The sequence below is a fragment of the Cavia porcellus genome, unplaced genomic scaffold, assembly GCF_034190915.1.
Source record: "Cavia porcellus strain 051 isolate PalLab524CR breed Dunkin Hartley unplaced genomic scaffold, mCavPor4.1 scaffold_23, whole genome shotgun sequence".
Classification (NCBI taxonomy): domain Eukaryota; kingdom Metazoa; phylum Chordata; class Mammalia; order Rodentia; family Caviidae; genus Cavia; species Cavia porcellus.
The window spans coordinates 45,760,653-45,774,965 of NW_026947506.1; the positions used below are offsets into that span (position 1 = coordinate 45,760,653).

The window sequence follows — 14,313 nt, forward strand, 5'->3', positions numbered from 1 at the left end:
CTCCTCTTTACTGTTCTGCCTTTGGTTGGAGGGTGGATTGCTTGGATTCATTTAAGGGACTTTGGTCTACAGAATTGGGTCCTGACCAGGAAAGCCAGAGGATGGGTGGGGAGGGCAGCACCAACCACTTAGGTCAGGTCCCCCCACTTCCTGATCTGTCTTCCTCCTCGTATCTTCCTTGTTCCCACTTTCCCCCAGAACAGCAGAAGCGCTGTCCATCTCTCTGGCCTCTGGACTAGAAAGAACAAATAGACTGAGAATGTCTTTATTTCACTTCCCACTTGGAGAAGCCACATTCTTTTTGATGCAGTACAGCTTTTGACTGTTCCTGGCACCTACCATAGGGCGCTGAGCTGAGGTCTGTGTTGGATTGGTGGGTACCAGGCTGCTTTGGACCTGGCACCATGGGAAGGGCCTCTGGGGCTCCACAGCTTCCGTGTGGAACTCCAGGATTGCAGTGCAGTAGCAGCTTTCCTGTTTGACATGGGGACGCTGGGCGTGGCTGTGTCATCCTTGGCTAGCTGCCAGGCTCAGTGGGTACTGTATTTGTGTTGTATGGTTATGTTGGCAGCATTCCTACCTTGCATGAGGGCCATGTGGGGCCCACGTATGGGCTCAGGGGGTGGCTTAGTGAAGCAGAAGTGTTCAGCTGGTGACTAAGCAAGTTACCCAGAAGAGGATAAGTTCAGCTGATCTGTGACGTGCGAAGGTTTATCTGGTGCGAGTTTTGCTGGGGGCCAGGTGAGCATGAGCAGAGCATAGGTGAGCAAAGCCAGGTATGCTCTGGCTGGTGGGTTGGTGTCACTGAGCTTTGTGCACAAAGACCCAGCATTATTTGTGCACAAAGACCCAGGTCTGGATCGGCCTGGCTGGTTGAGTGGATACAATACCATCAGAATCCAGGGCACATAATTAAGAGAGGAAAGAGGCTGCCTTAGGTTCCCATTGCTGGACGCCATACCTGACACCCAGGCACTGGAGGAGAGGTTTATCATGGGTTCAGTCCATGGTCAGCAGGCTCCAAGGTAGAATGGGCACAGCTGCAGGGTCTGGGTGGAGGAGAGCTGCTCATGTCACGGTGGCCAGAAAGTGGAGAGAAGTGAAGAGCCTGGGAAAGAACACATCCTCCTAGGTCGCACCCGGGGCCTGCCTCCAGCCAGGCCCCGCCTCCTGCATGTAGTCAGCCATGGTTGGATCACCAGTGAGCACAGCACCCCGTGACCCAGTCACCTTGTGGCTCCTGAGATGTTAGGTTCCCTGTAGAGCTAAGTCGTGGCACAGGCCTAGCAGGCAGCACCAGCACATTGGGCTGTGAGGCCAGCAAGTCTTCCTGGTTGGCAAGCCTGTGGGTCAGCCCTGGGCCTGTCCTACCTTCTCTCGGGCCACGAAGTATCTACATGATAAAGGCCCGTTTCTGCTGTGTGATCTGGGTTCTGTATAGGACTTTGGGACTTCTGATCAGAAGAGAAGCTGTGTTTTCTAAAACCCAAAGACCTATAACAGCATGAAGAGCTCAGCTCAGTCAGAACAGCAGGGCACAAAGCTGGCATCTGAGGGGCCCTCACCAGCCCAGCCTCATGGGAACCTGAGCCTTGTGAGAGAGTCAGGAGGAGCCCGAGCAAGGCCTGGTGAGGGCAGACCAGAAGCTCAGAGGTCAGGCACGCACGCTCAGTCAAAGCACCCACTCTGAGTTTTGAACCATGAACACATCTCCAAAGGGTTCAATAGGATTTCAGATATTAAATGAAAGTAAAGCTCATCATCAAATTTTTGATAAAGTTGCAAAGCCTTTAAGAAAATAGCAAACCAAGCAGCATAATGCTATGTATGTGTAATCCCAGCACTGTGGGAAACTGAGGCAGAGAGGTCACAAAGTTCACACCCAGCCTGGGCAGCTTAGCAACCTAGTAAGATCCTGTCTCGGAATTAAAAGTAAGAAGGACTGAGGATGAGGCTTAGTGCAGAGGCCCTAGGCTCAATCCCCAGGACCACAAAATTAAAAGGGAGGGGTTGCGGGGAGGAAGAAAGAGAGAGAGCAAAGGAGAAAGAAGAGAGCCAGTCAGCATGCATTTGTATTTGAGCCACGTTCAGTGCAGGCATAGCTGAAGACTGAGCCCTGGAGTGTAGGGAGCGTTTCCGAGGTAGACCAGCAATCCAGCCCCACTTGCCAGGGCACCAGGCTACCTGGGGCTCCTGCCTGGAGACCGGAACCTTTGTAATAGGAAGCTACATGGTCACCTGGCAGCCCTTCCTGGGGCCTGGCCAACTCCCATCAGCCTTCTGTCAGCTTCTAGCCCAGCCAGACATGGCGCTTTCTGCTCCCTCCATAGAGCACAGCTGAGGCCAGGGAAAAGTGCCAAGCTGTGTCCTTCCCACGGATGCACCCAGATAGTGACCTTCCGGGCCCTTGCTGCCTCTGTGCCCTCTGTTGGGGACAGGGATGGGTGCCCCCTCTCCAGGGACAGCACGGCCATCTCTCCATCTCTGCCCTGTGCACCTGGGTGCAGTGGCTCAGGCCTGGAGCCCTCTCATGTGCAGTAAAGAGCGTCTCAGGCCCCTTGAGAGCTTTGCTTACAAACCCAGTGTGGTGTCCTCATCGGGGTGCCCTGCATATGTGCCCTGGAGACAGAGGTACTGCAGTCTGCACAGGGAAATAAAGGGGTGATGGAGGGAAATGGGGACCACACCCATGCATGCACGCACAGATGACACCTGCTAAAGCCTGGCTCACAGGCAGCTGACTGGGGTTGAGTACCACAGAAAGACCCAGACCAAACTGAGCTTCTGCCAGGATCTGTGTGTGAGCGGACACCCCGTCCCCATGTTCCCCTTGCACACACAGAGGGGGAACCCGGGGCACCGCCAGTGTTGCCTGCCTCATGAGACAGCCAGGCGTATTGGGGTGCACACAAGTCAGCTGGGATCCCCCGTCCCAAGAAAGCAGGAAGGGCAACTTGACAGCACCTCCTACCATTCTGCTGTTCCCCTTCTATTTACTTACTGCACCCCAGGGACCGGACCCAGCACTTTTGTACTAAGCTGCATTCCCAGCCCTCTTTTTCTCATTTTTAGTTTTTACACTGCAAGGGGGTCTCGCTAAGTTGCCAAGTTGTCCTGACTGGACTCTGGAGCCTGCCTCAGCGTGCCTGAGTGCTGGGGCAACAGGCATGTGCCACCATGCCTGGCTTCATCCTCTGACCCTGGGACTGTATGTGCTGTTTGTATCTTTCTGTTTCAACCTTGATCTAAAACCACCTCATCTTTCCAGAAGACAGTCCATCCACGCCCCACACTGCGTCCATCTCTGTGTGAGGTTTGGGTTACGAGCACAGTGCCACTTTTCCAGAAATATCACTGTGCTTGACTCAAACAACTCCAAAAGGTGGAATTTGGTGTAACTCAGAAAAACCCAGAGACAAATTGAACTTGATGGAGAAAACCATCACAGCCCTGGGAAGTGGTGGTCAGGGACCTCAGTGGCATCACAGCCTCCTGGAGACATCTGCCAAGGGCAGCTTGCCTGGCGCCTCTGGGTCTGAGTTTCCACATCTCTAAGCAGGGCTGGCACCATTATTGTTGGCATCTGGTTATTACAGGAAGATGCCAAAGATGGCAGCCTTCATGCACCTCCAGCAAAGGCCAGCTCAGGGACACCACCAGGGCATCTGCCTCGCTACGGTCCCTGTCTGTCCCTCACATGAATTCCCACTCTGGGATCCCTGGGAGGGTCCATGCCAAAATGGGAGGTGCCCTGCAGGGAAAGGAGTGTTCTCATACAAGGGGGACCTGGGTATTAGCATCTGTTATTTGACTGTTTTTGAAAAATGAAAATGTTTCTTCCAAAGAACTCTTGCAGAAGTCCAGTGAGTAGGGCAGAGCCAGTCCTCGGGAGCTGAGAGGGAGGCAGAGTCCCTGGGCCTGCTGAGAGCTTCCTTTACTAAGGGACCCAACACAGCTGTGTCCCCATGGGGGAACCACTGGGCCATGCACTTCGGTTAACCTTCCTGAAACAGTAGAGCGTCTTCACGAAAGTTGGGGAGGGTAAAAACACTAGGTTGATAGGAGCAGCATTGACCTGACCTTCGGGCCTGTGTTCCAGGTGTCCCCCTGTGAGAGGTGTCGCTGTGAGGCCAACGGCGAGGTGCTGTGCACAGTGTCAGCATGTCCCCAGACGGAGTGTGTGGACCCCGTGTACGAGCCCGACCAGTGCTGTCCCATCTGCAAAAATGGTACGTGGGATTCGGACCAGTGGTGGCCACCAAGCTGTCTGCTCCAGGCTCCACGCCTGGCAGACGGATGCGTCCAGAGAGATGTGCGAGCACATGTGTGTGCAAACATGCGTGTCTGGTGTTTGGTCGGAGTTGCCAGAACCGGGACTTTCTGTGTCTTTCTGGTGTCAGCTGGTGTTGTATGGATGCTCAGAATTTCTTCAGGGAGAAATTCAATTTCCACCTCCGAGGAAAGTCACTTGTTTTAATTTGGCTTTGTTTGTTCTTGCAAAGCAGTTTCTCTTTTTCCAAAACAGATCAAACATGCTGCTTAAGATCATTTGCTTTTCATTACTAAGTAAGTTAAACTTGAATCATAATTGAATATTTTTCTTAAGCAAATGAGGCAGGAAATGCTTTCCCCTCGCTCTGCCCTTGTTCCTAGTGAAAGCTGTGGGGAGATCAGAAGCCACTGCTGTGTTGGGGCAGCAGACGCCAGATGTCCTGACCCTCACTGACCGAGGGGCATTCCTCCCTGTCCTGAAGGAGGAGACGCCCTGCCCCCAAGGCCCTGAGCACTGTGCAGGAAATTAATTGCCCTGCTCTGTGAGGTTTGGGTCTCGTTCTTAGCCAGAACAGACTTGGAGATTGTGCTTGAGACGGGGATTGGAGATAGAGGTTGAGGAGAGCTTGGAAGAGGAAAGAATTGAGAGTCACAACCCTGGTGTCCGTGGACCTGAGTGTCCTCCTTGGAGAGAGAGACTGGGCTTCCTGGGCATCACCTATGGAACATCCTATAGTCTCGGTCTGTGAGGTCTTCATCTGTGAGCCTGGCTGGGCTGAGGCTGGACGGCTGTGTGACGTGGCTGTGTATGTGGCCGGTGGACTTGGGGGTATGGAGGCACGGGACGTTCATGATGTCCCAGACTGCTGAAATGCCATCAAAACAAGGGCCCGAGGTGCCTCAGAAGTCTTCTATAGGGCACCACCCTCCACCCCCATGACACTCTTGAGCTGCATGAGTGGGAGGAAGATGACATTCCTGTTGAAGGAAAATCTGAAAAGGCCGGCACTGTATCAGAGAGACACGGATCATGGAAACCTGGTCCAGGAAAATGGTATGGAGTGGGATGCATGGCTCAGCAGCTCTTTTGTGTGTATTTGGAAGAATCCATGAGTTCAGAGTCCAGCAGATGAGGAGGAAGGCAAGCAGCCTGAAGCCTCTTCATTTAAACGAGATGTCAAAACGCTTCTGTGCAGTTGAAAGGAATCCTTGTGATTTATGGAGCTGGTGTACAGGCAAGATAAAGAATGCAGTGAATGTTTACATCAGAAATGTTTACTACACTGAAAGGCACAGTGTCATTAATCCCCTCGGAATCCTCTCCCTCACCTTCAACACCCTGGTCCCAGCACTGCCACCTTCTGCAGCAGCTCTGAAGTCCCCTTTCCTGAGTGTCTCTGCCTTCATGGTTGCATCAGTACCCTGAGTCCATTTAGAATGCTTCCCTCTCGTGGTCCTTGTGACTTTGGGGAAGAGCCGGAAGTCACAGGGTGCCAGATCTGGTGAATAAGTGGATGAAGAACCGCTGATCCTTTGAGAGGCCCACCTTCCTGATGGCTGGGGGGCAGCATCAGTGTGCACATTTTTATCAGGCCTCTTTAAGACACTCAGGAAAGAGACTCTAGAGCTGCTGCAGAAAGGGGCGAGGATAATGGGTGTGGGTGGCTGAGACTGCAGGGGTACAGCACTGTCCCTGGCTTCCCTCTCTCTCTAAGTTTATTACCTCAGGTACTTTGTTATAGTAACGGAAAGCTGACAGCCACTGATGAAGCAAATGCATAATGTTAACAACTGGTGAATCTGGGTGACAGCTATGCTGAAGGTCTTCGTGTTGTTCCTGACATTTTATTGTGAATTTAAAATTATTTGAAAATAAAGAGGTTTTTTTTAAAAAAAATCATACATATATAAAAAAGAAAAACAAAATACATATGTTGAAGTGAAAGGCAAGTATTTTGCAAATGTACCTGTTTTTTACTGTAGTACTTTTTTAAAAATTAAACATTCACTGTATTATTTGGTCACAACTTGTAAGTTAGAAGACATGGAGGAAGCGAGGGACGAGAGAGGGACGAGAGTCTCTGGCCTGGGGGTGACATGGTGTCAGATGGTGGAGTCACATTGGGGTGCAGGACCCCTTGCAGGGAGAGGGACAGGAGACCAGCTGGTCACACAGTCAAACTGTGTGTAGCAAGTGGCTTCAGTGCTGGTGGCTGGAATATGTGGTCTCTTCATTATGCGAGGTTATGTGAGGTTTCACTTCTCTCTTGGTAAATATCTAGGTTTTGAGGTCAGATAGCCATGGAACCCCAGCTCAGGGGGATCAGGGTAGAGCTGAATCAGAAGTTCAATCCTAGAGTCTCTTTTACCTGTCTTTTCCTTTAGAAGAATTTCAGACCAGAGGAAAAGTTGCAGTAATTCTGCAGTGAACAGTGACACACCCCGGTCTGTGTCACCTGTTCTTGACAGTTTGCTTCTTCCTTTCTTGGTCTGGTGGCCCTGGTGACCCAGCTCTTCCCAGCATAAACTAGCAGGGTCAGAGAGATGGCCCAATCATTCTGTCCTGGGACACCCGGAAACCTCCTGCCGATCCCGCCTGCAGACCACATAGCTGTGGCGTGGAGATTGTCTACACATTCAGCTTTACTTCTGCACTCCAAGAGGCAGGAGGGATGAAAAGAAGGCATGGCTTTTCTGGTGAGGAGTTAGAGTTTATTTTCACTGTGTAGCTGTTGTCGTCAGTCCCTGTCTGCAGTGCAGAATGCTCCATCCTTGTATGGAGTTGGTGCACAGACATCGCACCTCTCCATTCTTCCTTCATCCCCTTTTCTTTGCTCCACCTTTCCCTTGGGGAAAGATCCACCTCCCTACCTCTGCCTATTATTTTATTCATTATTTACATGTCAGATTTCTCATATAAAAGAAGCTGTGGAGTACTGAGGTGTGCGTGTCTGACTTACTTCACTTAACATAGCCTCATGGTGCATCCATTTCCTTACACATGATCCAAGGTTTTGTTTCTCTGTAGCGTAGTAATGCTCCACTGTGTGCAAACAACACATTTTATTTATCTGTTCATCCCTTGATGGACATAGAGGGCACTTACAGGGTTTAGCTGTTACAAATTGCTCCACTGCAAACATGGATATGGGTGTGTCATTATGGTAGGATATCTTTAGTTTTGGAGAAGATGCCTATAAGGATGAATAAGGTTTTCTAAACTAGATTTACATTACAGATTTTTGAATGAAGAGATTTGAGCTGATTGTATCAAAGTGTTAACAGTTTCATATTGTCAAGACCACAGCTAAAAGGAAATTGAAATGGGTCTATTCATGTCCTTAGGAAGTTTTCTTTCATGTAGCAGAGAGAACCTGGCTTTGAGCTGTCTCCAGTTACAGGATATTCTGACCTTGACCAGGCATTTTGGGCCAGAGATACCGAACGAAGAGATTTGCTCAAAGAATGAAAACCATTTCTGTCAGAAGTAAATGCGTATGATAATTGAAATTAATAAATAATTTTTAGCAAGTTTCAGTATGTCTGCCTCCCCACATGCAAAACTATAGTGGTTTTGTAAGAAAAGATTTTGTCTGATGCATCACATATTAGAGGACATCAAAAATAGATGCCTTATGTAAAATTAAATGGTAGGGTGGACTTCGCTGGGATGAAATATGAAGGTTTTAGCTCTTGACCTTGGCAGTCCACGCCATGTGTCACGACCTGTAGCATTAAATAGCTCTTTCTCCAAAGAAGGGAAATTACAGTTTGCTTGCTGGCTGCCAGAGTCACTGGAATCAAAGCAGCACAAGATTGAAATCCAGAATGTCCTGCATATAAATAAATGATCACAAATCAAATACAGTTTAATATATTCACTTTGTTGATTTGTGTTGATTCCTCTCCGAAGGTTTCTCTTCTGATAAAAATGGATGCTTTACAACACTGTTTTTCCTCTCTGTTTCTCCCACATGGTACCAACAGGAAGTGCTATATTGACACTCAAGGGTCCAGGTTTTTGTCTGGGCTGGGTGCACCTCAGTAGTTCACAGCTCCCTTTGCACTCAAGGCCCATGACCCCAGACGTGCTTATTGGCATTCACTAAGCGAGGGATAAGAAGATCCTCCTGCCCTGCGTGTGCCATCATCTGACTTTAGGGACCCAGAGAATTGGTAAGAAGTAAGACATCACTGTTCCAATATGAGATCCTTGTCAGAATAGCTCTGCTCCTCCAGGGTAGAGTATAGTACTCTACGGAGCACCAAGATGTCTGCGAAAGCACGGAGACCCTGAATGTAAAGTCTGCATATTTCCCTGGTGGCCCACTGCTGCTTGACAACATCATTTTCACACCAAAATAAACACAGTTTTTGTGGAGGGAAATGCAAAACATTGAACATTTCAGAGAAACACCGAGGGTTCCTATGATTAGATGTACTCACATCTGAGAAGCTCTGAGAACTAGGCAGCGTTTTGTTAGGTGGTTTTCCCAGGGGCTGCTTAGTTAACATTTGTGAAGTGAATTGAACAGGACTGATTGGTGCATGTGGCTGTGATTCAAACCAAGATGCTGTCACAAAGAAAAGCTTCCTGCAGCAGAGGCGTGTGCAATGACTCCTTCCAACATTTACCAAAGAAATACGACTCCCTTAGTGGGGACGGCCTGTCACTATTGACAGATTATATAGCTCTGTCTCTTTCCAAATATCAGGATGAGTAATTAACTTCAGCAGGTTTTAAAAGCAAAGGTAGTGTTTAAAAGTCAGCTATATTATTAGATGCCATCAACAAATAGAAACAAATTAAAAACCACAGTCTCAAATGACATGATAGAAGTAAACCCTGTACTAGATTTCCATAAATAAAAATCTTGAAGCCACATGGAGAGAGCTACTAAAAGATCAAGTAAATAGAGAGAGACAACATAGTTAGATCTGGAAGACTCAGTAACTTAATCATGTCAGGTTGCTTCAGACTAATCTTCTGATTCAGCAAAGTTCCACGGAAACCCAAAGTACATATAATTTAAAGAGAAAAAAAAAAACAAAAAAAAATAGAATACAGGAAACAGAGAGGTAGATTTTTGCAGATAGGAAGAAGATCTAAGGGTGGAGGAGGAGAACGGGAACCACAAAGGCCTGAGAGGTGATACGCACCTGTACCAAATCCCCACCACGAATGTCTTCATTGTGTGTCACAAACACAGCAGTAAAAAGCAAACAAACAAGAATCTAATGACTTTTTGAGGAAAATTACCAGATTGATTCTAAAATCCCAATGGGCATTATGGTAATTAAAAAGAAGCAGGTTAAGTATCCAGGGCCAACAAAGGCAGGACTGATACATGAGAAGGTATTATGACTCATTCAGAGTCACAACAGTTAACACAGGGTGGTGGGGTCCCAAACTGACAGACTGACAAGTGGATCACAGGACAGTCAGAAAAATCCTGACCGTGTATGACATCGATGTGTATAAGTTCGCTTCCACAGAAAGCATGTAAGATTGCTGACTAATGACCAAGCTGATGCCATAGTGAGGTGAGCAGAGGAGGAGTCAGCCCAATAAAGGGCGCTTGGCCAGTTGATTAACAGGGACGGTAAGAGGTGTCCACAATTTTTCCTCCCACTCTACAAAAAAATCAATTTCCAATAGATTTGAGATTTAAATATGAAAGTTAAGTATTTTTTGTTTTTGTTTTGTTTTGTTTTGTTTTGGTACCAGGGATCGATCACGACTGCGTGCTTGCAAGGCAGGCCTTTATGCCGCTGAGCTAAATCCCCAGCCAATATGAAGGTTAAAGCAATCATAGTTTTAGAGAAAGTATAAGAAAACACATTCGTGGCACTGAATGAGGATTAGTGTGAAAAGACAGCAAAAACACCAATGTTAAGGAAAAATTATTACATGGACTTCATTAAAATTAAGAATATTCTCTCATCAAACTATTGCTAAACAAATATAGTGCAGCCAGAATAATTGAAGAAAATATGTACAATAAATACAACTGATAAAAGTCTAAACAATTTCTGCACATCAAATTCAATAAGAAATGTACAAAAGAAAGAAAAATGTAATGGAGATTCTCAAATCTCTGCATACCAGGACTCTTCCCAGCTTCTCCTGTCAGGGAGATGGGCTTTCTCTGAGTTTTGTGCTCTCCACTTGCTGTATCTTCCCGTCATGTTGCATTCCCATGACAGAGCCTGAACTTGTGCAGATGTGAAAGAAAGAAAAATTAGAAAAAGTTTCCTTGTCTACAGTAATTAATTAGTGATAACCTGAACTAGATAGTTATGAATTAACATTCATCTTGTAATTCCTAGAGAAACTGCTAGGAAGAGCAATAAAAGAATTAAGCATAGCATATTATGTGCATCAATTTTAAAACAATGCTGTAAGAGAAACCAACAAAAAGTAGTAAAATGAGAGAAAACAGAAAGTTTATGTCCTTAATCATAATGATTCATGAAGTAAATATGAACAGAATTCCAAGGAGAAATAGGAACAATTATAGTTGGAAATGTCAGCCAATCATCAGTTTGCTCATGGAATATCTGGACAGCTGATTGGATGGCTATCAAAGGAGCAAAGCTGGCTTCGCAGATCACAGGGATGCAGGTGTGGAGCCCACTGTCCAGCAAGGCAGGACACTCATGTTTGTCAAGTCCAGCTATGAGGTCAGTCTCCAGGGCAGACCCAAATGCTGACCATCGCACAATTCTCCATCAATTTAAAGAGCTTTGATAACATCTTTTGAACACAATAGAATAAATGAAAACACCTGAAGGAAACCTAGGAAATCTTCAAGTGTTTAGAAATTAGCATAATTTTAAATAAACCATCGGTCAGTGAAGAAATCGCAGAGATTTTAGAAAATACTTTGAACTGATAGAAAATGAAAACATAATAATGTGGTTGATGGGGGGATGATAAAGAAGCACAGAGAAGGAAATTAACTCTTAACTAATGTAACCTTCCACCTTAAGAACAAGGGTAGATTATACAAAATGCAAATAAAAGAAGAACATGATAAAAATGCAAGAAGTCACAGTGTGGAAAATCAAAAGCTCAGGAAAAATCCATTACAAGTTAAATTAGTTATCTGAAAGTTCTTTGGAATCAATAAAATTGACAAAACTGGCCAGGAAACAGTCAAAGGATACAAGTTAGAAAGAAAAAGAAGGCAATGTCAGTGATCCTACAGGAATGAATATCATTACAAGACAATCTTATGAACAATTTTACATCAGCAAATCAAAAAGTTGGAAGAAATGGGTAAAATTCAAGGGAAACACGAATGAAAATTCAAGTGAATACTTGAATTCACTTCAATAATACAAGCCCAGATCCGCATGCCTTTTGTAGTGAACTGTACCAAATATTTACAGAAGAAATAATATGAGTTGTTTACAAATGGCTCAGAAAATAGGAAGCAAAGAAACTTGTCTCAATTCAGTCTCGGTGTTATAACGCTGACACCAAAGCTCAAAATGGGATTACATGCACAAAAGAAAGCTGCAGATAAATTTCCTCTTGTGTTTATGGATGCAAAAGTCTTCCACAAAATATTAACAAATCTGAATATATAATAATAAAAAGGACTAAGCACTGTAGCAATTGGGAGTGATTCCAGGAATGGAAATTGGACTTAGTGTCTGAAAAATCAATTAAGATGAAATACATCGAATGGATAGATAAAGGGAACAAAACTATGCAGAATCTCAATGCAGAGAAGGTATCTGACAGATTCCAGTACTTACTCATGATTAAACTCCTCAGTACATTAAGACTGAGCAGGAGCTTTCTCAGTCTGCTAAAGGGTAACTGGGAATTCTCAGGTAGCAGTTAAGGTGGCACCACAGTACTCCTAAGATCAGGGATAAGGCAAAGGTATCTACTTTCCTTTCCCTTCCTTCCTTCCTTCCTTCAATTTGGGATGATGGGAAAGAGGAAAGAAGGGAAAGATTAAATTAGAAACAAAAACAGCATTTATTAGGAAATATCATGAACTTTGTGTGAAAATACACTTACACACACACACACACACACACACACACACACACACCTCTGTTAGACCTAACACAGAGTGATACCAGGTGAATATACTAAAAAAAAGTCAGTTCTTACAGCAGATAATGGATAACAAAAGTGAATTTCAGAAAATAATTTCATTTGCAGTAGCTCCCCAAAGAATAAAATACTTAGGAGTAAATTTAATAACAGAGGTGCTAGATTTGTGTACTAAAAGCTGCAAAATATTGCAGAAAAAATAGAAGCTACATGAATAAATGGAGATACAAATGTGAAGAGGATGGAAATTCTTTCCAAATCAAGCAGTAAATCCAGTGCAGTGCCACACAGTTCATGTTTTGGAGGAACTGAGAGGCTTGTCCTAAAATTACGAGGAGCATTAAATGACAACACAATTTTGAAAAAGAACAAAGTTGGATCATTTTTATTATTAAAAAATTATTATAATAATAATGTTATAAATATGCATATAGATGAAGAATTGAAATTCAGAGATAAATACAATATGTAAATTCTCACACATCTGTTTCCATCTAGGGCACTTTAATCGGAGGAATGTTCTTTTTATTAAATGGCATAGGACAATTAAATAATCACATAAAGTGATTTAAGATCCTTAATTCACGCCATCTACAAATGCTAACTGTGAATGAGCCATAGACATACATATAAGAGTTTTAATTGTATAAAATGGGACAAGAGATCATTTTTACAATTTTTCGTAAGGCCAAGTTCTTAGATTCAACACCAAAATCACAGTCCATAAAAGAAAAAAATTGAATCTCATGAAAATTAAAATCTGTTGAATTTCAAGATACACTGCTAAGAAAACCAAATGCAATCATGAGAAAATATTTTCAAATGATGTCTGTAAAAGAGCTGTGTCAAGTATGTATGAAGAATAATACGAGTTGAAAATTAAACTCTATAATAAAAACTGGGCAAAAGATTTGCATACAAGCTTTAGTGAGGAAGACAGACAAATGGGTAATAAGCGAACAAGATGATGTTCAGCCTCACTAGTTAATTGGCAAATAAAAATCAAAGGTATAATGAAGTGCCACCATATCCCATGAAAGTAACTATAATAAGAAGAAAAGGCAGCTAAAACCAGTGATGCAAGATAGAGCACTCCGGCATTGCTGGTGCACGTGTTAAATGGTATACCCACTTTGGAAGACAGTTTGATATTTTCTTAAAAAGTTAGAAACCTACCATACATCTCTAATTCTACCCTAAATTTGCAACCCAGCAAGTGGAGAGCACATGTTCACACAGAGATGTGTACGCAGACACTTGTAGCAGGTTATGCGTCACGGCCTGTGAATGGAAATGGGCTGAATGTTCTCAGCTGGTGAATGGGTGCATATAACATAGTGTATCCATGGGAAGAAATACTATTTAGTAATTAAGAAAACATACGATCATGCTTCAGTGTGAATGAACCTCAAAAACATTATTCTAAAGGAATATCTCGTACGTTCAGAAGGTCTCGTACTTCATGCTGTGTTTACTGGAAATGTCATGAAAAGGCACATTTATTTAATAGCTTGAAGGGTTGTGACCTAGGACTATGGTCTGAGTGGGACTTCACTATGAACAGGCTTGAGGGAATTTACTGAGCGCATGCTGTTGGCTGCCTTGTTATGACGGCTACAGAGTTAAATAAATCCACTAGAAGTTAATTGTGTGCCTAGGATGGATAACTTTAACGTATGTAAAGTATGCCTGAATAAAGGGGCTAAAAGTCTGGACAGCTTCTTAGGAAGATAAGACGGGAAATTTCTGTCATTTCCTTCGAATCACTTGAGAGACTGAACCTCCGTCTTCCCTCCGAGACAGACCTTTCGTTTGCAGGCCTCATGCCCTTGATGACTTTATGAAACTTTCCTTCTTAGGCCTGCTGAAGCCATGACCCTTCTAAGTATATGTCATTTATCTGTGTTGAAGTAAATTTAACTGAGTTTATGGGAGCTGAGAAAGACTCATGAAGAGGTGCAGAG

The 14,313-nt window shown here is 44.5% G+C and overlaps 1 protein-coding gene across 1 annotated transcript in view; it reads left to right on the forward strand.

Moving 5' to 3' along the window:
- Positions 1-14,313, forward strand: part of Vwc2 (von Willebrand factor C domain containing 2) — a 122,187-nt gene that overhangs the window by 20,681 nt on the left and 87,193 nt on the right. The window contains exon 3 of the mRNA XM_063234339.1: positions 4,100-4,229. Coding sequence (XP_063090409.1) covers positions 4,100-4,229 — 130 coding nt within the window. The remainder of the gene's footprint in view (positions 1-4,099; positions 4,230-14,313) is intronic.